Below are 21,584 nucleotides of genomic sequence, written 5' to 3' on the forward strand. Positions count from 1 at the left end.
AACATAGGGTACCTATGGTCAACTCAATTAAATATTGGCAAACACAAACAAAACTAAATCATGAAAGGCTCAAATTTTTTTTCAACTCAACTACAACAAAAACACTTATTTACGCTTACATTTTCTAAACATTGACGTTATTTCCCCTTGTGTATTTTTACTTCTGTGTGTTTTACAATAATGTTAAATACAATCACTCTAATCCCCAGTATGTCATAACCAGAGTTCGTAGATGCAAATATCAGCATTCATGACATCACTTCCTGCCTGGCTCGGTTATAGACTGCGCATTGTCCACGTTAAATAAACATACAACATAAAACAAAAATACAGAAAAGGACGATTTTTTTTTTTTTATTTATACCCACAGCCCTTGTAAGAAATGTTCCACACCAACTACATGAAAGAAGTCTTCATTGTGCCCTAACGTTTGTTCTTACTCATTTGCAGTGTAGCGCCACCTAGTGAGAGAAATAAATATACTAATCTGGTGTTTTAAATTGACAGCGTTTCAGCCCATCATGACTCATTAATGGTGTAGCACCACCTAGTGGGAAATTGAAAATGTAAATATTTGGTGTTTGACGTTGAGCATTTTCTAGTTGTTGTTTCTTACCAGTGTGCATCATTAGCACGTGGCTACTAAGATTTGCCGATTGTGCAAAAGCTTTTCCACAATGGTCACATTTATGAGGTCTCTCTCCGGTGTGTACTAGCCTATGTGTTTTAAGAGATCGAGCTCGTGCAAAAGCTTTTCCACACTGTTCACATTTATGAGGCTTCTCTCCAGTATGTGTAAGCATGTGATTTCTAAGTTCTGCAGCTACCGTAAAAGCTTTTCCACACTGTTCACATTTGTGAGGCCTCTCTCCAGTATGTAGAAGCATGTGTTGTTTAAGGCTGCGGGCTGCTGCAAAATATTTTTCACACTGGAGACATTTATGAGGCTTTTCTGCAGTATGTTCAAGCATGTGGTCTTTAAGATCTGAGGATTTAGCAAAAGCTTTTCCACACTGGCCACATGTATGAGGCTTCTCTCCAGTGTGTTCAAGCATGTGGTCTTGAAGTTGAGTGGATGTTGTAAATGCTCTTTCACACTGGGTACATGTATGAGGCTTCTCTCCAGCATGTACCAGGTGTTGAAGATTAAAAATGTAAATATTTGGTGTTTGACGTTTACTGCTTTCCACTTGTGGCTTCTTACCAGTGTGCATCATTAGTATGTGGCTATTAAGATTTCCCGATTGTGCAAAAGCTTTCCCACAATGGTTACATTTATGAGGTCTCTCTCTGGTGTGTATTAGCATGTGGGTTTTAAGATGTGAATTTTGTACAAAAGCTCTTCCACACTGGACACATTTATGAGGCTTCTCCCCAGTGTGTGTTAGAATATGGTTTTTAAGACTTTTAAAAAATGAAAAAGCTTTTCCACACTGGACACATTCGTGAGGCTTCTCTCCTGTGTGTGTTCGCATATGGGTTTTAAGATTTGAAATGAATGAAAATGATTTCCCACACTGGTCACATGTATGTGGCTTCTCACCAGTGTGAGTAAGCATGTGGACTTTCAGATACGCAAACTGTCTAAATGTTTTTCCACACTGGGCACACAAATGAGACTTCTCTTCGGTGTGTATTCGCATGTGGCTTTTAAGAAGTGACATTTGTGAGAAACATTTGCCACACTGGTCACATTTATGAGGCTTCTCTCCGGTGTGTATTGGCATATGGGCATTAAGAGCTGATATTTCTGAGAAGGCTTTTCCACACTCGACACATTGGTGAGCCATCTCTCCACTATGTGTACGCATGTGATGTTTAAGATTTGAGGATCTTGTAAACGACTTTCCACACTGGTCACATTTATGAGGCTTCTCTCCAGTGTGTAGAATCACATGGGTGTTAAGACTCTGCTTTTGTATAAACCCTTTTCCACACTGAATACATTTATGAGGCTTCTCACCAGTATGTACCATGACATGGGTTTTAAGAGTTGAAATTTGTGAAAAACGCCTTCCACACTGGTCACATTTATGAGGCTTCTCTCCACTATGTATTCTCATATGGTTGTTAAGACTTGTCTTTAGTGTAAAGCGATTCCCACACTGAATACATGTATAAGGCTTCTCCCCAGTGTGTGTAAGCATGTGACGTCTAAGATTTCTGGTGGTCGTACATATCTTCTTGCAATCTGCACATTGATGCCACCTTTTTCCACTGTGCAGCTTTTCATTCACTGAGTGTGTTTGCTGGTGTTTCTTGAGTTCTCTCAGGGTCGTGAAGCTCTTCTTGCACACCGTGCAGTGGTGCAGCCTTCCTTCAAGTTGCAGGTTGAGTTCATCATTCTGTCCATGGATCTTCTGTTGCAGGCAGTCTGGGACACCTGGAAGAGTTACCATAGAAACTTGAAATACCAGATGCAGAATGTCTTTCTTTCATTTCAATATGACCCAATTAGCAAATATTTAGCTTGAAATGGCATTTTAAAACAATGGGTTGCAAGTATGCATAGTTAAAAAGTTATTATTGTGAACATTTAGGCCTATATTTGTTACAATAAGATATTTATTTGGGTTAAAAATGAATAAACACTAAAATATTGTTGTTAGATGAGCATTTAAACTGCAAATTGCAGGTTACATTTTTCAGCCTACTAATATTTAACAGGTTGCACCACACAAATAGTTTCGGTCAACAATATCGCAAAAACCACGGGCACAATTTCTGCAAAAATTGGTGGAAAGGTGGGGCAGACAATTTTGCAACAATAGCGAAAAAATGATGAATTTGTGCGTAGGGCATTAAAAAAAAAGGTTTGGTTCTTGTTGGTTGTCGGTTGGTTGTTTCACCCCCCCCCCAGTGGCAGTAAGGGATAGGTAGAAAATCAGTCCGAGGTTTTTTGAGACTGTTGCGACCTAAAATGCCTGGATGGAAGTTACGGTGTTTTTAGCTGTTACATATGTAGGCTAAAGTCATTTTGTGGGAAGTTTATTATTTTGTTTTGGCAAGTAGCCGTGTAATAAGCGGGATAGTGTATAAAACGCTGGTCATTATTGGGAAAATTAGTCTCTTCAGGGCGGAACAAGACCCCTCCGTTGCGCGTCGGGGTCCGGTTCGCCCTGTCGGGACTTATTTTCCCAATACTGACCGGCATTCTATACATTATCCCTTACGTAATGGAAGATAAAGGAAAGTTTATATACCGTTTGTATTTGATATGATTAATACGACGGATGTGTATCTGAAATTACTTACATTCCTGCAGACAATCGTATTCTTGTAGATGCTCGTCCTCGTCTTCGACCTTCACCTCAATCTCCGCTGTTGTCTGTAGTGGTTCACTGTAAATAATATTGTAGTCGGATAAGTCCGTTTCAGTTTTACAGTTAAGCTCTGCAAAGGGCTTTTCTTCTTGGTCTTGTTCATCTTTGCAGGGAATCATATGGCCATAGTCCTCCTCCTCCTCTACGTCTTCTTTCACAGTCACTCTCAGGTCCATCTGCTGGGGTTCAGCAAAGAGCAGTCCGAGATCCATGTTCCAGATGGACTCAGGATGATCCCATCCAGAGTTATAACCTGTTACACAGGGAGTAGAATTATTATTTTTTAAAATCTTCTCATTTTAATAGATACATATTTAGATAGATTCAACTTTATTGTCATTGTGCAGAGTACAAGTAGAGAGACAAATAAATGCAGTTAGTGTCTAACTAGAAATGCAAATAAGCAGAAAAGGGCCATGTCAACAGATAGTGCAGTATAAACCGCATGACATATAGTCACTATGCAGTGTAGATCTACTGTTTCCCCCTACAATGTATTCCGCAGCGGCACAGCGCCACCACTGGATTTTGAGCGCCATCGCAAAATCTTCACTGATCAGTAATGTCACGACATTTACTTGCACACTGTAAAACCACAACAGCCAGCAATGCCACCTAAAAAAGTTTCAGGCGATGACAAGCACGGTGACAAGCCTGCATAATGTACATTTTGAAGTAGCCTTGACCACGACCACATATTTGCTGAGTTTCACAGCTGAGAAATAGACAAAAATAGTAGGTTACATTTCAGCACTCCATGAAAATATGCAGAAGGGGTCACCTGTGTTTTTCAGCTAGTTAATCTAATGGCCAATATACCACTATATCTTCCCTTTTCAGGACTATCTGGGCCACCTATATCTAGGAAAGGCTATAATGTGACATTTGCATATGTCTTATGTCAGGCTTTGGGTGTGTTCGAAACGGGAGACAGCTGCCTACTGCCTCCCTCCCTACATAGAGAGCTGTCTCACTAGACATGACTTTGGATTAAATGCATCTTTTAAAAACGAGCGTAGCACTCTAGAATCTTTGGTTAACACTACGGTATGACGTTAGCAAAGGCCTGACGTTAAACTAAATTAGCTTACGTAAGATAGCAGGCTAACGGTATAAATTAGTTTCACGGCCGGCAGATATATCAGACCAGACGCTATTAATGGTTACAACAATGGCATAATCAGATAGTAAATTGTTTATTTCTCATCTCTACAAATCTAAGCAAAATAAGGTCACACACAAATGACATTTTAAACAGATTCAGCAGCCATTACCGATGTCATCCGCCATGTTTGTTTACCTTTCACAGCTGTTTCAGACGTTGCCGCAAGGGATTATGGGTAGGAGGGAGTATGACGTGTGCATCGATGCTGCCTCCAAAAATGACGTTATTTGGGAATTCTAAGATTCTAAGGCAGCAGAATTTCTTTTTTTTCGGTTTCGAACCGCACTTGCTGCCTTGCTCCCCAGTTAGATATCTTAAAAGGCAGCAACTTTACCCGTTTCGAACACACCCAATATATCAAGAAATAATTATTTGTGTCTTATTATTAAGTGTGCTTGCAAAGCAGCACACTTATTGTTCTTAAGTTTTATTATTATTTTTCCCGTCTCCCTAATTTTTTGTCAGCCCTAGCGCCTAGGCCCTTTGAGACAGAGACACCGTTCCAACTTTAAAACGTACGGTCAGTACCGGTGTAAGTTGGTCGCGAAGATGACGTCAGGTGGGCGTGCCGTTCGTCCGCCATATTGGATTGAACAGAAAGCGAAACAAAATTTTCACAGGTCACAAATTTGGTTCGAATGCCACGAAACTTGACGTACATTATCCTTGGACCAAGCCTCACAAATGTTAGCGGAAGGATTTTTGATTTTCAAAGCGTTTGCCCGTCACAGTTAAACGAAATCGGGCGGCGAACCTCGAAACAGGAAGTCGTCCATATCTTAGGAACACTGTCACATATCGATACCAAATTTTGTATATGAACTGGGGACTCCAGTGTGAGGGTGCATAGGCAAAAAAAAAAAAGAAATATTGCAAAAGTTTCCATCATTTGGCAAACCACCCACGGGTATTTGGTAACTCACACCATTCACCTTTTCACCATTCACCTTCTATCACAATGCCTTCCATGTATGCACAATGTCTCAGAGCAGACACAATGTCTCCAGGCAACCTTGCCCAATCATGAAATCCTTGCTCTGCCATGGGATAGTATGGACTTACGAACTGAAATAGCAAGGAGAACAGTAGCTATATATAGCTTACATAATAGAGTTGTTTTCACATTGACGGTATTCAAATTAAATTTTTCATTATTGTTAAATGTCATGATGGGGGAGTATTATTAAAAATGTTACAAGTATGCAAATTCATATGTTTACGGGAAATTAGGTTTTACTGGGTTGTTTTGTAGTAAAGACATGCAAGGCATTCTGGGCCATGTAATAGACAAACAGTGGTCGGCAGCGTTAACTTGATTTCCTGTATTAATATGAATAGGTGTTTCTGTAAACCTAGAAACAATAAACAGCTATCTCTGTTACAAAAACGAGCTGGTAATCGCTCGTTGAAGAGGGAACTATGATAAAAAGATTGTTTTCCTAAAAGCATGGAGTTGACGAAAGAATAAACAAGCAATGTCACGTTAATGTTAAATAGCCTACCTATCTGAACACTAGGTGGCAACGTTGTATTACATTTCACTAGTGTAGCCTACTTGAAATACGGTGTGAGATTCACAGAGGAAGGTGCAAATATTAATAATGGAAGAAATAATGGGAAATTATTGGAAATGTTATTTCTTGTTTATTCTTGCAAACCACACACACCAACAACCAAAACTAGCCTACTCATTGTCAACATGTACATGAAATGTAACGCCTTCATGTGAATCAAATTAAAATGTTTTCTTTGCAAACGTAGGCATAGGCATGTAATGGTGACATATTAATTTAATAATGCTGCTGTGTGAATCACGCAATAACACCACCAACAACCAAAACTAGCGTCAACATGTACATGAAATGTAACGTTTCATGTGAATCAAATTAAAATGTTTTCTTTGCAAGCGTAGGCATGCAGGAAGTGGCCACTTCTTAATGGGACCCACTGTATGGAAGTGGGCTAAGTAAAATAGAGATGTTTTAAATAAGATAAGGTTAATCAGAATTCTAACGATATGCCCGCTTGACAACGGCAGAGATAGAACTGGCCTTTGGCCATAGCAACCATCCATTTAGAACGACTGGCCTTCATAGCAACCAAAGATCTGAGCTGTGTTGCAATGTGAGGCAAAGTATAGAACGGTGATGAAACATACAAAGACAGGTCAAGAAATATAGTGTAGACAGTAGTATACAGTTGATTTACAGACGGTGGTTTAGAGTAATATGAAGTATTCCTTTATTCTGAGATAGGCTACATCAATAGGCTCTCAAAACAACCCCAGGCAACAAAACAATCCCAAACAGACATAAGGTCTTTATAGAGCAAATCCATATAGATTATTTGTCAAATAAACCAGTAAAACATAATTTGTGGGATGGAATATATAACATTCACACTCATAGCTCATATTTTTTTTAAAATAAATCAGTGAAAAAGTATCTTGACAAACAAGCAGCTTTTTAATGCCTTGGTCATATTTCATAATTTCAATTCCTCTGTAGGTTACCGGATAGCCCAGTTTGAGAGGCGCAAGACGCGTGACATTATTTATTTTTTGCAGCCAATCACTGCTGTCATTTTATTTTATTGATTTGATCTCAGTCATAGAAGCTAAATTCGAAGACAGGCCAAAGGTAAAATCCAACGAATCGCATTCAACCCGCAAGGCAATAGTTTAATAGAGCTTTTGAGGTATTGCCACTGCTCCAACACTGAAAGGCACTGTTAGAATGCTTGGATCAAGCCAGGTTCAGCATAGCGTATGTCACTGTCTGCTCACGTTGGTGACCGGACCAGGGCAAGCACACTTTCGCAGTTCCCGCCGGAAATGCAGTCTAGTTATTTTTCAAGTTCAAGTTCGGTTTATTGTCATATGTATAGTGAGCCTACAATACAATGCAATGCATTTTGCTCCATCTCTCACATGCAGTATAACAGACATAAAGTGCATAGTGCAAGACAGAAAGTGCATCCGTTTTCTTCATATCTTTGCAGTAAAGTCACTAGGAAGCATGCCAGTCAAAATATGTAATCATAATTTCTGGAATCTGGCAATATAAGAACCATGATGGTGGGATACCCCAGCAAAATATTAGTAAAACCTACTGTTAGAACTAAACATGGTGAAGCAGCTTTTAGCTGCTATGCGGCTCAGCTCTGGAACCAACTTTTGGATGACATCAAAAAGGCCCCAACTGTAGCCAGTTTTAAATCTAGACTTAAGACCAAACTGTTCTCAGATGCTTTCTGCTAACTGCGCCGAGTTACAAATTCTGAATCTGCCTTGATAATTATTCTACCTTGTCTTTTATTACTTTTTTTACTACTTTTGCCTTTGTTTTTGCTTATTAATTATTCTTTATTTTTAAATGGTTTTACCTTATGTTATGTTTTCTTTTTATTATGATCTTTGCCTTTTGAACTATTCTATATTGCCCTTCTATGCTTTTATTTGTTATTTATTTGTGTTTATGTAAAGCACATTGAATGACATCTGTGTATGAAATGCGCTTTATAAACTTGACTTGACAAAACAATGTACAAAAATGTACTGACAGTTTACTTTAGAATATGTTACAATTTCGGCCTAAAGTTGGACACTGCATACATTTGTTGCAATTTCAAAAACAGGATTGAACCGCTTATTCTACAGTGTCTTTATCCCCATATTTGGTAAGGCCTGCTGGTTAAGATATGGTTTGTCATGCACTGAGTGACGAATCCACAATGTCTTCAATGTGTTTATGAGCAGGCACAATGTCTTTATGAGTAGGCAATGGTAGTCTGAGCGCGATCCAGGATCCAGATCCGGCCGCCTTGTTTTCTCGATCGATTCGCTCGACGTGCACACATACAAATCTTTTTGCTCCTATTATATCATCTAGCCAGGAGCAAAAGTATTGTCACTCGTAGAAGCAGATTCGAGCACTTGTATCAATTGACTTGTAGTCGTGCAAGAAAATCAAAGCGATCTGTAGAATTTTATTAATGAGAAATTATTTCACAGATGCACAACTTCGGATGCATTAGTTCACATTTGGGTTTACAAATGCACGAATGTTGTGCATGTTCTCAGATTATGAAACACGGATGTGCAAATGTGTTTCGCACCAACCGCGCTTCGCAACGATTGGAGCAAAAAAGTGTCGAAAGTGCATGACTCTTGAAAGTTGTGACTCACAGGATAGGATTTGTGTACCTGTAAAAAGGATTTGTGAACCCGTAGCCCCTATTTTGTGTTAACAAGATATAAAACTTGTCTTGACAAAGATGTACAACTTCAACTTTACTGTTACACATTTATGACTTTAGTGTGCACATGCAAAATCTGCAGTTAAATGTGCTCGCCACTTTTGCACCCAATATACCTTCATATAACCTCCGTAATTTCCACTATTCATTCTCTATGGCGAGTCTTAACAGTTCACATGTAATAGTCTTTTTGTCCACTGGTGGTTGTTTTGGCGCTGTTTCACATTTGCCATCGAAACGGAATGAAATGTATAGGCCTACCTGCAAACAATGTAAGAGGCCTACGCTGACTGCATCAGTACTCAAAGTATTCTACAAGTTTATCAATTAATTGTTAATAACAAACTAACTTCTATTCAAGTCATATTTCTGGGACTTTCCGGGATAATTATTACAGTGCATGAAAACGCACTGTTCTGTTATCCGAAGTCTTCTTCTTCTTCTTCTTCTTCTTCTTCCCACCAAATTTCTGCATCTAATTCAGCTTTAACCGTTTAACGTAGAAACTTCGTTCAAACTTTGTAACATAGGTCTTGAAAAGGACACGTGGGGAATGTATTTCTCACTTTTGTAAACTTTATACTTTTTGAGATATTAATAAAAAACAAGCTTATTTTTCCCCATAGACTTAACATGGGCTGATGACATCACAATGGGCTAATTAACTTGATTTGCACCTGTATCAACTTCCAGCTGCTCACTACTAGGACCCATCAAAGGGCCAGTTAAACTGATTGCACCTGTATCAACTGCTTTCGACTTAACTAGCCCAACTCTCTCGGTGTCTCTCCATTCTACAAGGATATAAGGCACATTCCATCCAACTTTCTATCCATTCATCCTCTTCAAACCATTCACTCATCCACCCATTAAACTATCCACCAACATCCATTAAACAATCTGCCCATCAACATCCATTCAACTTTCTGTCTATCAACATCCATTACACTATCTAAATTCAACTTTTAAACTACAGTATATACTCTGTCTCAGGCTTTAAGTTACAATCTGGCTCTATTAAGACTACAGATTCTGTTCCTATTTCCTCTGCCCACAACTGTTTCAAAATAAATGTCCTCACTACAATAATTCACTATTAAATAATTTAACTATTTAAACTACTCAACTATTTAACTGTTTAGACATTTCAACTGTCAGTTGTTATCAACTATGACTCCTGCCAACTGTTTCCAAATAAAAGTTTGTTTTGCATTTTATGTTAATATACAGTATATTTATATTTTCATGCACTGGTAATTTCCTTGAAATTACATTTTCTAGTTTCTATTTTTTTTCACTCATTCAAATGTTCATACAAATTCACAAAGTTCTCATCAGGTGAGTGAAAGTGTTTATTTAAATAGGCTCCATTTCAGTTTTTGAAGTAACATACAAAATGTTTGCAGTCAGATTTAGATCCACTCAAATGATTGGTCTTATAAAATCTAAGTAAGGTAAACATCGTATCAAGATAATAATATTTATTTTAGGCCAATATCAATTTTACTAAATAAAAAATATATACTTTTGTGCTTTTTTTACCGTATTAGGTGAATGAACTTAAAACAAGAATCTATCAATAGAACACTTTTCACAACTAAGAAAATTCACTTCTTTCATTTCACAATTCACTTCAGTTCAATCAGACAGGCTCTCCCTTACACGTAGGCCTACCCCCACGCCAGTAGGGGGAAGACAGCGCCTCTGCTTTCAGGTGATCGATTGAAGTCTTGTCCTGACTTCCGTAAATGAGCTCTGTTTGAATTCCGTGATTCTTGAACACCGCTGGAAGAAGTCTTGGAATGGATTACACTCGTCTCGAACTCGATCTCACGAAAGTAAGTGAAATATGTTACAGTTTCATGATGTAGGCCTAGTGGTTGTAATGCAAGGGTTTGAGGTTTAACCTTAAGTCCTTTCACTTGCAGGGCTTTGTTATATTCCGATTCTGCCAAGTTTGTAATTTACCAGCACATTGCTCGGCAAGTCACTCGGCAGCAGTGGTGTAGTCTAGTAGGCTAGTGGATACTGTATGTTGCTGGATCTAGGCTAGTGTGATGTAGGCTAGTAGTTAGCTGTAGTGGGTAGGCTATACTGTGATCAACCCCAAATGTATCCTAGTCTATTTTAAGTGGGTAGGCTATACTGAGATGGTGATGCTTTTTCAGTGGGTATAACCTACTGAACAGTCCTGCATATGTAGGCTACACTAGAGCCATCTTGTAACACAGTTTATCGGATAGACGATTCAAGTGAATAGACCTCTGAATTTTGCCTTCAAAAAGCTGAGATCCGGTAGCCTATCTTGCAATTTTTGCTATGGGAAAATAATATGGGGAGATAATTATTGCACTCTCCCGGGGATGAAGAAGTCTGAAATGCAGACATTTTGCTCAACACACTTTTGTCCTCTGCCTTCGAGTGGTAGGCTAACTGTTATCTTCGGTAGGCCTACGTTAAGACAGCAACAGATTTTTGCTACCCCAGACCTAACTTGCAATGTAACTTGTCATAGGTAGTTAGGTTAAATTAACACCCTGATCTCCTTATAGGCAAAGATGGCAGTTTTGGTTCCTTTTTGTAGGCGAACTTCAGAGGTCTGTTGGGAAGCATACAGGAAGGGGCGGAATGTAGGCTATACAGAGCTGCCATACTGGCTTTACAAACTAAGATCATGCATTTCTATGGATGCTGTGTCTCCCCATTAGAAATTCTCTGGGCTACAATACAAAAATCAAGTCAAAAGCTGGGCCAAATATCCAGTCAAGAAAATCTGGTTGTGTACAGGTGACTGATTGCTGTAATACTATCAATAATAGTTTTCTCTGTATGGAAATACTGCTTTGTTCTACTACTGGCTCACAAAAACTTTGTTCTCTTAACGTAGATTCATACACCAAAGCTATGGAAAAATGTCAGCGGCTGATGGACACTTCTAGCATTGAGGCGGAAGAAGATGCGAGCGTCCACAAAAGGCAGTGCAGGGTCACGTGATGGTAAGACCTCTTAAATACAGACTACATTATTTACACAATTCAAATATTCTTTTTGCAATCAGTGCAGATTGTATGGTCTTTCATTTCAGATGAATCCGTTCCGCAAGCAAGAAAGCATTCCAGGATGGTGCGTGTGCCTGAAAGCCCTGTTTGTAAGTTAACATTTATACATGTATTTAAGAAACCAGTTGATTCATATTTCCTACCATGGAACTACTGACATTCATGTTTATTAACCTGGTGCATATCATGTGGCTGTTCTGATGTATTGGTCTCTTTCTGCCTTTTATTAGGTCAGCAGATGTCACTGCCTCCACCACCTGCATGTGAGTTTTACTTTTTAGCGATTGTTTAATGTAACATATAGCATAGGTTTATCTTTTGCAAATGTCATGTGCAAGAAACCTACCATAAATGAACTGACCAATATTCATATTTACTTTCTTTTTAGATGAGTCAACACCACACAGGCAACCAGCTCATTGCCCAGAGCTGGATGGGTCTATTATAACGCCTGCCACTTCATCTGGGGACCCAGTTGAAGGTACAGTGTCTTTGAATTTTCCATTTCCAAGTAAATACAATTTCATGACAAGGAACTTGAGAGTAACTAACTTTACTTTTGTTGTAAACAGCACAAGTGACTCATCACACAGAGGGAGGTGGCCATGGAGACGGAAATAAGAGGTAAGAATATTCACTTAATTTGTTCACATATGCAAGTATATATTGCATTTAACAACTACAACTAACACCATCCATTTTTCCATAGCAATAAGGACAACCATTACCGCATGGCACAGCGAATGGACGCATTTGAGGAGAAGATGGATGAGCTGCTCATGCTCTTAAGGAGCTCCCAGTCACCTCCCTCTGCTCCAGTCGATGACATTGCTGTCGTCCTGCTCAACAGTCACTGAGCTGCAGGAGAGGAGGAACAAAACGCCCTCCCTCCCTCCAGGACTTGTACTCTGGGACCTAAGCGGGCAGAGACCATCACCAAAGACTCCACATTTCCTGCACACACACTCTTTAACTTCCTCCCCTCTGGCAGGCGCTACAGATCCCTGCACACACACTCTTTAACTTCCTCCCCTCTGGCAGGCGCTACAGATCCCTGCACACAAAAACAACCAGACACAAGAACAACTCTCTTCCCACTGCCGTCACTCTCCTGAACTGCAGATAAGTGGGGTCATCCCCACTTTGACCATTCACCTGCACATTACATACTTTATCATTCCAATATGTGTCTTGCACATTACATTTGCACTATTACTTTGCACTCTACATCACACTCCATGTGTACTTATATTGGTATTATGTCTTATTTGTATAGTTGTTTTGTATAATGTGTTGGTATCTGCCACAATGTATATTGTTGTCTCTATTGTACAGTATGTCTGTCTATTTGTTGAATGTATAGAGCACCTACCAACAGGGCTCGAAATTAACGATGTCCCGACGTCCCGACGTCCCGACGTCCCGAGGACTATAAAAAATGCCCCCGGGACACAATAGAATGATGTCTGGGACGCCTCTGGGACAGTAGAAAAATGGCAAAGCAAATTTCAAAATAGGTACTTTTTTTCTAAACTGTACACATGGGAATCTAAACGTATCTTTCTTGTCTGAATGAAAATATACAAAATTTGACCTGGCGTTTGACAGGGCAGCCAGGGTTAGCCAGCTGATCTATAAAGAAGCGGTTTTATATAGGCCTACGCAGCCTACAACACTGTTTACTGCTCTTCGAATCACTGTAGGCTACAATGTCATTTTTGGTACAAATACAATATAAGATATCCAAATGGGATGGGTGCTTGCGTTTCCTTAGGAATCCGCCGTCTTGGTTTTGTATAAAAATAAATATTAAGTGATACATATGCCGACACAAACATAGGGCATGGGCGGTAGGTCTAATGGGTCATTTCCGATAGAGGTTAACTTACCTAACTAGCAGGCAGATAGGCTAGGAAATGCCATTTGTTTTAATGACATTGCAAACATTTTTGACTGATAGTGTAGGCCTGAGGTTACACTGGTGTTCTAAAAAAACGTGATGACAGTCCTCTGACTAAAACGTTGCGTGTTTTCTGTCAGTGACAGACGAAACGTCACCAATAGCCTACCATGCTGAGCTTAACAGCATACTGCAACTGCGATTTCACAAAATGATTGTTTTCATAGTTATAGGCTACCTTGCAACACTGTTATTTAAGTTAGCATATGACATTTCGTTGTGGGAGTTCCAAGTTATAGGCTATTGAGAAAATAAACAAATACCGGAGAGTAGTCTATCTGACAACTTCACTTCGGTAAAGTTTGACAGAAATTGGCCAGCTTTGTGGTAATTTCCCATTATTGTTTTCACTTAGATATGTGGCCATGACATCACACCAAACTGACATTGAAATTAAAGACACGTGAAAATAGATTATTGACGGAATGTTTTACAAACCTGTCCGTCAAAACGACGGACAATGAAAACGTCTAGTGCAACCTCAAAAAAAGAGTCAAAAGCGCAACGTCTGAAAATGAGTGTTGTGTGAAACAGCAGATGATTTAATGTTAATAAAATGGTGTTTAATAAATTAAGTGTTTAGAACTCATGGTGGACCAGAATGAGTTAGTTAAGTGGTGCAAGTTACTGATTATTATACTGTTTATTACATAGAATGGGAAAAAACAAGAACTTGAATTTGGGACACTTGTGGTTAAGTCCGGGACAGTGCCAAGTAGAATTCGGGACAGCTGCGGGACACTGAGAAAAAAAGTTAATTTCGAGCCCTGCCTACCAAAGTCAAATTCCTTGTGTTAGTATACTTGGGTAACATGGAGTCTGATGTTTATATATATTTTTAGACCTTTTATATTTTTTTGTATTTTGATTATTTTATATTAAAGTTATAAATCCCATAAATTTTGCCTGTTTATTAATTCCTGCAAATATATAATAATGCATTCCTGCTCATGCAGTTTGAAGTAGTTTAAAGTAATAATAAAATTGGTATGCAAAGGTTGCAACGTTAGGGGAAGGTTCCCTAAAGGTTGCAACGTTTAGGGAAGGGAACGTTCCCTAAATGTTGCTACGTTTGGGGAACGTTATGGGAACGTTCCCTAAAGGTTGCAACGGTAAGGCAACGTTAGGGGAAGGTTCTCTAAAGGTTGCAACCTTTAGATAACGTTAGGGGAACGTTTTATATACTAACGTTCCCGGAACATTCAGCAAACTTACTCAACCAAACCGAAACTTACTGCAACCAAAACAAAACTTACTCAAAAACTAACCTTCGAACGTTCTGGGAACCATAAATTGTTAGCTGGGTAGGCTTGGTAGTCGCAAAGTCAAGGAATTATAAGAAAAGGGCAATACCATTGTCACCTAGGTTTAATGCAAGACAAAATGTTGTCACGATGTTGCTTACACGGTTAATTTATGGGTGATTTGACGAATGTTTAGAGAATTGGAGTAGCTCAAAGGTAATGCGCTGAATAGGTACATTCGGTTTGGTTCATAGGTGCGTGTATGTCTTGCAGTTTCGAATCTAGTTTAATGCTATAAAGTTTGCAAATATATAGCCTTTATTTTACAGGTCTTTTGTCCGAGTTGTTGTACTATAATGGGGTAAATATGAAATGCGACTTCAAATCCGTCTAAAACAACTTGTTTGTGAATGTTTGACAACTGCAGCTGTGGTGAGCAACACGGGCACGCACAAGGAAACCAGTAGGTGGGGAATACCAGAATAGAACACCTGCAACGCGTTTAGACATTCTGTTCAGATTAGAATGTTGGCGGTTGGTCTAACGTTAGCTAGGAGACTGCTTTGTACTTTGGTATTTTTCCCTGATAGAAGAGGCGTAGCAAGTCATATTTTAAAGATGTAACAGGCCTTAAGTCCACACGGAGACAACAAACATGCTAGTTTTACGTAAAGTAAGCGTATGGGGGGATTATTTTTAATTTCCTGAAACCCTATTCATTTTTCTTCTTAAAAACGAAAAAATATAAACATGTTAATCGAACGCATACAAAATGACGGCAACGTTAATGACAAGCTCTTAACACGTAGCCTACCTCAAGCAAGACTGCTGGTCCATACACTGAGCGCTGTTAATCTGATGCTGAGGTCTTCGTCTGACAAGACGTGAATGGCGTTGATCACAGAAAAAAACAAACAAAAGATTAAAGACCAACATTACATCTTCACTCCTCTGTGCAAGTCTCCCTCGCAAAAAACTTCCTACCAGTAATAAAATTTCCTCGCCGTTGGCAAAGACAATAACTCCTATACGTTACTGCCACCTCCCGGAATGGAGTGTGAGTGCAGGAATTTGAAAAATCACCCAAAGCCCTTTCACGTTATGAAATTATGTGTTTGTACCTATGGTTTGTACCTTGTAAGATCCCAGATAGCAAAATCAGATTGTCAGATAGTGGACAGCTGTTGGTATGCCGCCTAAATTTAACTTGTCATGAATATTAAGAAAAGTTAATAAAATGATATATGGAGTATATCTGAACAAATGAAAAACATTTTGGACCAATAGTGGCAAAATATTGGGCAATTTGTCTACAGCCCGCCAGCATACCGCCAGAGAACCAATGGGCAAAATGCCAGCGGACCGCCAGCTATGCCCCCAATGGACCGACAGTGGTCCACCAGCCTCTTGCTATCTGGGACTTTGTTATGAAGTCTGATTCAGCCTCTTGTTCTGGTCTGGTCAGTGAATGGTCCAAATACTGTAGGCTATTAGTCTAAAGGTAAGTGTCAATTCACATATGTCTAAACAAAATATAGATGACTAAATAACCAGACAATTGTTATTGTAGAAAAATATTGTAGAAAATTAATTTCAAATACAATTTTATGCTAAGATGAATATTTACATCATCCAGTGATCATACCTTTATCTTATAGTCAACAAATTCACCTATGAAAAACAACTGGTATGAAGGAAACCATATCAGTACACTTCTATAGCAATAAGCAAGAACATGTCATTACGCAAGCTTTTTTTTTTTTACTGTAAGGCTATGATGACATTACAATAGTCTCAACTAAAGCAGAACACATTTTTTAAAACTTATCTACACTTTACCTACACAAAAATACTGATTGTCCACAGACATTAATGTTTCCCCCTCTTGTTTATTTTCCTTGTGCAAAACATAGGGTACCATCAACACTCAATTAAATTATATTGGCAAACAAACAAAAGTACATCATGTTAGGCTAATCATGACTGAACCAAAAATCATTTTTTGACCCTTATTTACACTTATATTTTCCACAAACATTGATGTTATTTCCCCTCTTATGTATTTTCAATTTTGTGTGTTTTTACGACAATGTCAAAGGGGAACTATGCAGTTTTTATTTTACTTAATTTACCTTAACTTAACAGCTTGGAATGGTGGCCGTTTCTTCCCCCTAGCATCTGTGAGCAGAAAAAATAGCCATGGTCCGGCGAGGCCACTGGACTCGGACACAGAAAGTCTCGCTGCCGACAGTGCTTTTACATTTTTTCCCCCACTGAGTACATTAATGAGAGCAGACTTCATTGTGCCCTAGCGTTTGTCCTTACTCCTTTGCAGTGTAGCGCCACCTAGTGGGAGAAATAAATATACCAATCTGGTGTTTTAAATGGACAGCGTTTTAGCCCATTATGACTGATTTATGGTGTAGCGCCACCTAGTGGGAGATGGAAAATGTAAATATTTGGTGTTTGACGTTGAGTGTTTTCCAGTTGTGGTTTCCTACCAGTGTGCATCATTAGCACGTGGCTACTAAGATTTGCCGATTGTGCAAAAGCTTTTCCACAATAGTCACATTTATGAGGTTTCTCTCCAGTGTGTACTAGCATATGTATTTTATGATATCGAGCTCGTGCGAAAGCTTTTCCACACTGTTCACATTTGTGAGGCTTCTCTCCAGTATGTAGAAACATGTGTTGCTTAAGACTGCAGGCTGCTGAAAAATCTTTTCCACACTGTTCACATTTATGTGGCTTCTCTCCAGTGTGGTGTTTGACATTCACTGTTTTTTTTTTATTTTCAGTGTGCATCATTAGTATATGGCTATTGAGTTTTCCCGATTGTACAAAAGCTTTTCCACAATGGTCACATTTATGAGGTCTCTCTCCGGTGTGTACTAGCATATGTGTTTTAAGATGTCGAGCTTGTGCGAAAGCTTTTCCACACTGTTCACATTTGTGAGGCTTCTCTCCAGTATGATGTTTGACATTCACTGTTTTTTTTTTATTTTCAGTGTGCATCATCAGTATATGGCTATTGAGTTTTCCCGATTGTGCAAAAGCTTTCCCACAATGGTCACATTTATGTGGTTCCTCTCTGGTGTGTATTAGCATGTGGGTTTTAAGATGTGAATTTTGTATAAAAGCTCTTCCACACTGGACACATTTATGAGGCTTCTCCCCAGTGTGTGTTAGAATATGGTTTTTAAGACTTTTAAAAAATGAAAAAGCTTTTCCACACTGGACACATTTGTGAGGCTTCTCTCCTGTGTGTGTTCGCATATGGGTTTTAAGATTTGAAATGAGTGAAAATGATTTCCCACACTGGTCACATGTATGTGGCTTCTCACCAGTGTGAGTAAGCATGTGGACTCTGAGATTCGCAATTCGTCTAAATGCTTTTCCACACTGGGCACACAAATGAGACTTCTCTTTGGTATGTATTCGTATGTGGCTTTTAAGACGTGACATTTGTGAGAAACATTTGCCACACTCGACACATTTATGAGGCTTCTCTCCTGTGTGTACTAGAATGTGGGCATTAAGAGCTGATATTTCTGAGAAGGCTTTTCCGCACTCGACACATTGGTGAGCCATCTCTCCACTATGTGTACGCATGTGATGTTTAAGATTTGAAGATCTTGTATACGATTTTCCACACTGGTCACATTTATGAGGCTTCTCTCCAGTGTGTAGAATCACATGGGTGTTAAGTCTCCTCTTTAGTGTAAAACCTTTTCCACACTCAATACATTTATGAGGCTTCTCACCAGTATGAACCATGACATGGGTTTTAAGAGTTGAAATTTGTGAAAAACGCCTTCCACACTGGTCACATTTATGAGGCTTCTCTCCAGTGTGTATTGGCATATGGGCATTAAGAGCTGATATTTCTGAGAAGGCTTTTCCACACTCGACACATTGGTGAGCCTTCTCTCCACTATGTGTACGCATGTGATGTTTAAGATTTGAGGATCTTGTATACGATTTTCCACACTGGTCACATTTATGAGGCTTCTCTCCAGTGTGTAGAATCACATGGGTGTTAAGTCTCCTCTTTAGTGTAAAACCTTTTCCACACTCAATACATTTATGAGGCTTCTCACCAGTATGAACCATGACATGGGTTTTAAGAGTTGAAATTTGTGAAAAACGCCTTCCACAGTGGATACATTTATGAGGCTTCTCTCCACTGTGTATTCTCATATGGGTGTTAAGACTTGTCTTTAGTGTAAAGCGATTCCCACATTGAATACATGTATGAGGCTTCTCCCCAGTGTGTGTAAGCATGTGACGTCTAAGATTTCTGGCGGTCGTAAATATCTTCTTGCAATCTGCACATTGATGCCACCTTTTTCCACTGTTCAGCTTTTCATTCACTAAGTGTGTTTGCTGGTGTTTCTTGAGTTCTTTCAGGGCTGTGAAACTCTTCCTGCAGACCGTGCAGTGGTGCAGCCTTCCTTCAAGTTGCAGGATGAGTTCATCATTCTGTCCATCGATCTTCTGTTGCAGGCTGTCTGGGTGTTCTGAAACACCTGGAAGAGTTACCATATAAACTTGAAATTAAAGACAGACATTCTGCATCTGGCATTTCAATATGACCCAATTAGCAAATATTAGCCTACTAATATTTAACAGACATTCTGCATCTGGCATTTCAATATGACCCAATTAGCAAATATTTAGCTTGAAATGGCATTTTAAAACAATGAGTTGCAAGTATTCATAGTTAAACAGTTATCATTGTGAACATTTAGGCCTATATTTGTTACAATAAGATATTTATTTTGCCAAGGTTCAAAATGAATAAACACTAAAGTTTTGTTGTTAGATGAGAATTTAAAATGTAAATTGCAGGCTACATTTTTCATTTTGTTTTTAAAAATTTCAGCCTACTAATATTTAACAGGTTGCACCACACAAATAGTTTCTGTCAACAATATTGCAAAAACCACAGGCACAATTTCTGCAAAACTATTTTTTTCGCAACGATTGTAATGGTCACCCATTAAAATTATGTGTTTTATTTTGAGCATGTACTCATTGTATGGTTTTGAATGTTACTGTTTGTATGATAGTAATTATGTGAGTCATGAACATTAGATACTAGAACTGAAGTAAACACACGGGTATAGAGGACTGATTTTCACATTGGTAATGAGGAACTCCGATTGATTGGCCTGTCAATCAATGGGAGGCGTTCGTGGGACAGGTTCAAAGTTTTCTTATGTTCTGCTATCACGTTAGGTAGGGGCAGCGCGAACAGGCCTATGTGTTTGACATGTTGGACTACGTGAGTGTGGAGTATCATCGCACGGTCTCGGATCACCCTTTTTTCGTTCACTAGGACATTGTCGGATACTTTGCCTTTTTTGCTATAAAGGGATTTCTAATCTGGACGGACATTTGCCAACAAGGACAGGCTGGTGAGACGCGGGGTTTTTAAAACTGGACCGCCGTGTCCTTCCTTATTTTTTTGCGTTCGCGGAGAGGCTGCCACTTCCTAAAAGGACATTGTTTTGTTTGCTCAGACATTTAATTATTCCATGGTCTTGACCTATTGCACAATATACTGGACAAATTGTTTTGTGTGTTGTTTGTTTTGGGGGGATTATGGGGTTGCTGGCGTGATGTGCGCATTTTGTTTTGTTTATGAGTGAATGAATGGAGCGGGCCTACTGTAGATTTCTTAACCCGCCGGTACAATAATTCTATAAAGTACGGAGGTTTACTGTTTGTGTCTTTGTGTGATTCAACCGTGTTTGGTAAAACTTCCTGGGTTTACTGCGTGGACGATCCATTTTTTTGTATTTTTGGTTATTTAATGCATGTCCACTACTTTGATTGTGGGGCGGGTTAAGAAATCTACAGTAGGCCTGCTATTATTTCATTGTAATGAAAGTTGAAGTAAAGTTTATATACCGTTTATACTTGACATAATGAATACGACGGATGTGTATCTGAAATAACTTACGTTCCTGTAGACAATCGTACTCTTGTAGATGCTCATCCTCGTCTTCGACCTTCACCTCAATCTTCGCTGTTGTCTGTAGTGGTTCACTGTAAATAATATTGTAGTCTGATAAGTCCGTTTCAGTTTTACAGTTAAGCTCTGCAAAGGGCTTTTCTTCTTGGTCTTGTTCATCTTTGCAGGGAATCATATGGCCATAGTCCTCCTCCTCCCCTCACGCCTTCTTTCACAGTCACTCTCAGGTCCATCTGCTGGGGTTCAGCAAAGAGCAGTCCGAGATCCATGTTCCAGATGGACTCAGGATGATCCCATCCAGAGTTTTAACCTGTTACACAGGGAGTAGAATTATTATTTTTTTAAATCTTCTCATTTTAAGAGCAAACAATTAGATTAGAAACATTAGTTTACTAGATCAAAATAGATTCAACTTTATTGTTATTGTGCAGAGTACAAGTAGAGAGACAAATAAATGCAGTTAGTGTCTAACTAGAAATGCAAATAAGCAGAAAAGGGCCATGTCAACAGATAGTGCAGTAAACCGCATGACATATAGTCACTATGCAGTGTAGACTTACTGTTTCCCCCTACAATGTATTCCGCAGCGGCACAGC

At 39.1% G+C, this 21,584-nt stretch overlaps 2 protein-coding genes across 5 annotated transcripts in view; both read right to left on the reverse strand.

The window, feature by feature from the left end:
- The window catches only part of LOC125297292 (zinc finger protein 501-like), a 65,021-nt gene that overhangs the window by 15,813 nt on the left and 27,624 nt on the right, over positions 1 to 21,584 (reverse strand). For all 3 annotated transcript variants that reach the window (XM_048247573.1, XM_048247572.1, XM_048247575.1), the window contains one exon: positions 21,222 to 21,298. In XM_048247573.1, the coding sequence (XP_048103530.1) occupies positions 21,222 to 21,257 (36 nt within the window). In that variant the 5' untranslated portion in view covers positions 21,258 to 21,298. The remainder of the gene's footprint in view (positions 1 to 21,221; positions 21,299 to 21,584) is intronic.
- LOC125297273 (zinc finger protein 665-like) lies at positions 76 to 16,021 on the reverse strand. 2 transcript variants are annotated; one of them, XM_048247540.1, is made up of 4 exons: positions 15,823 to 16,021; positions 3,256 to 3,576; positions 1,056 to 2,383; positions 76 to 971 (listed from the first exon to the last, which is right to left on the reverse strand). In XM_048247540.1, exons 2-4 carry the CDS (start codon positions 3,533 to 3,535, stop codon positions 483 to 485), a joined length of 2,097 nt encoding a protein of 698 aa, XP_048103497.1. In that variant the 5' UTR covers positions 3,536 to 3,576; positions 15,823 to 16,021; the 3' UTR covers positions 76 to 482. The 2 variants fall into 2 exon arrangements, with proteins under 2 accessions (XP_048103497.1, XP_048103496.1); XM_048247539.1 differs by having other exon boundaries at positions 76 to 2,383; positions 15,823 to 16,020.

This window comes from Alosa alosa, chromosome 7, assembly GCF_017589495.1.
Source record: "Alosa alosa isolate M-15738 ecotype Scorff River chromosome 7, AALO_Geno_1.1, whole genome shotgun sequence".
Classification (NCBI taxonomy): Eukaryota; Metazoa; Chordata; class Actinopteri; order Clupeiformes; family Clupeidae; genus Alosa; species Alosa alosa.

What these genes read in the sequence shown, in the direction of transcription:
- LOC125297273 (XM_048247539.1), bottom strand. Translation starts at nt 3,535, where the DNA reads ATGGATCTCGGACTGCTCTTTGCTGAACCCCAGCAGATGGACCTGAGA. An exon ending in ATACGATTGTCTGCAGGAAT is followed by an intron (nt 2,384 to 3,255) that starts GTAAGTAATTTC and finishes TAACTCTTCCAG; the next exon opens with GTGTCCCAGACTGCCTGCAA.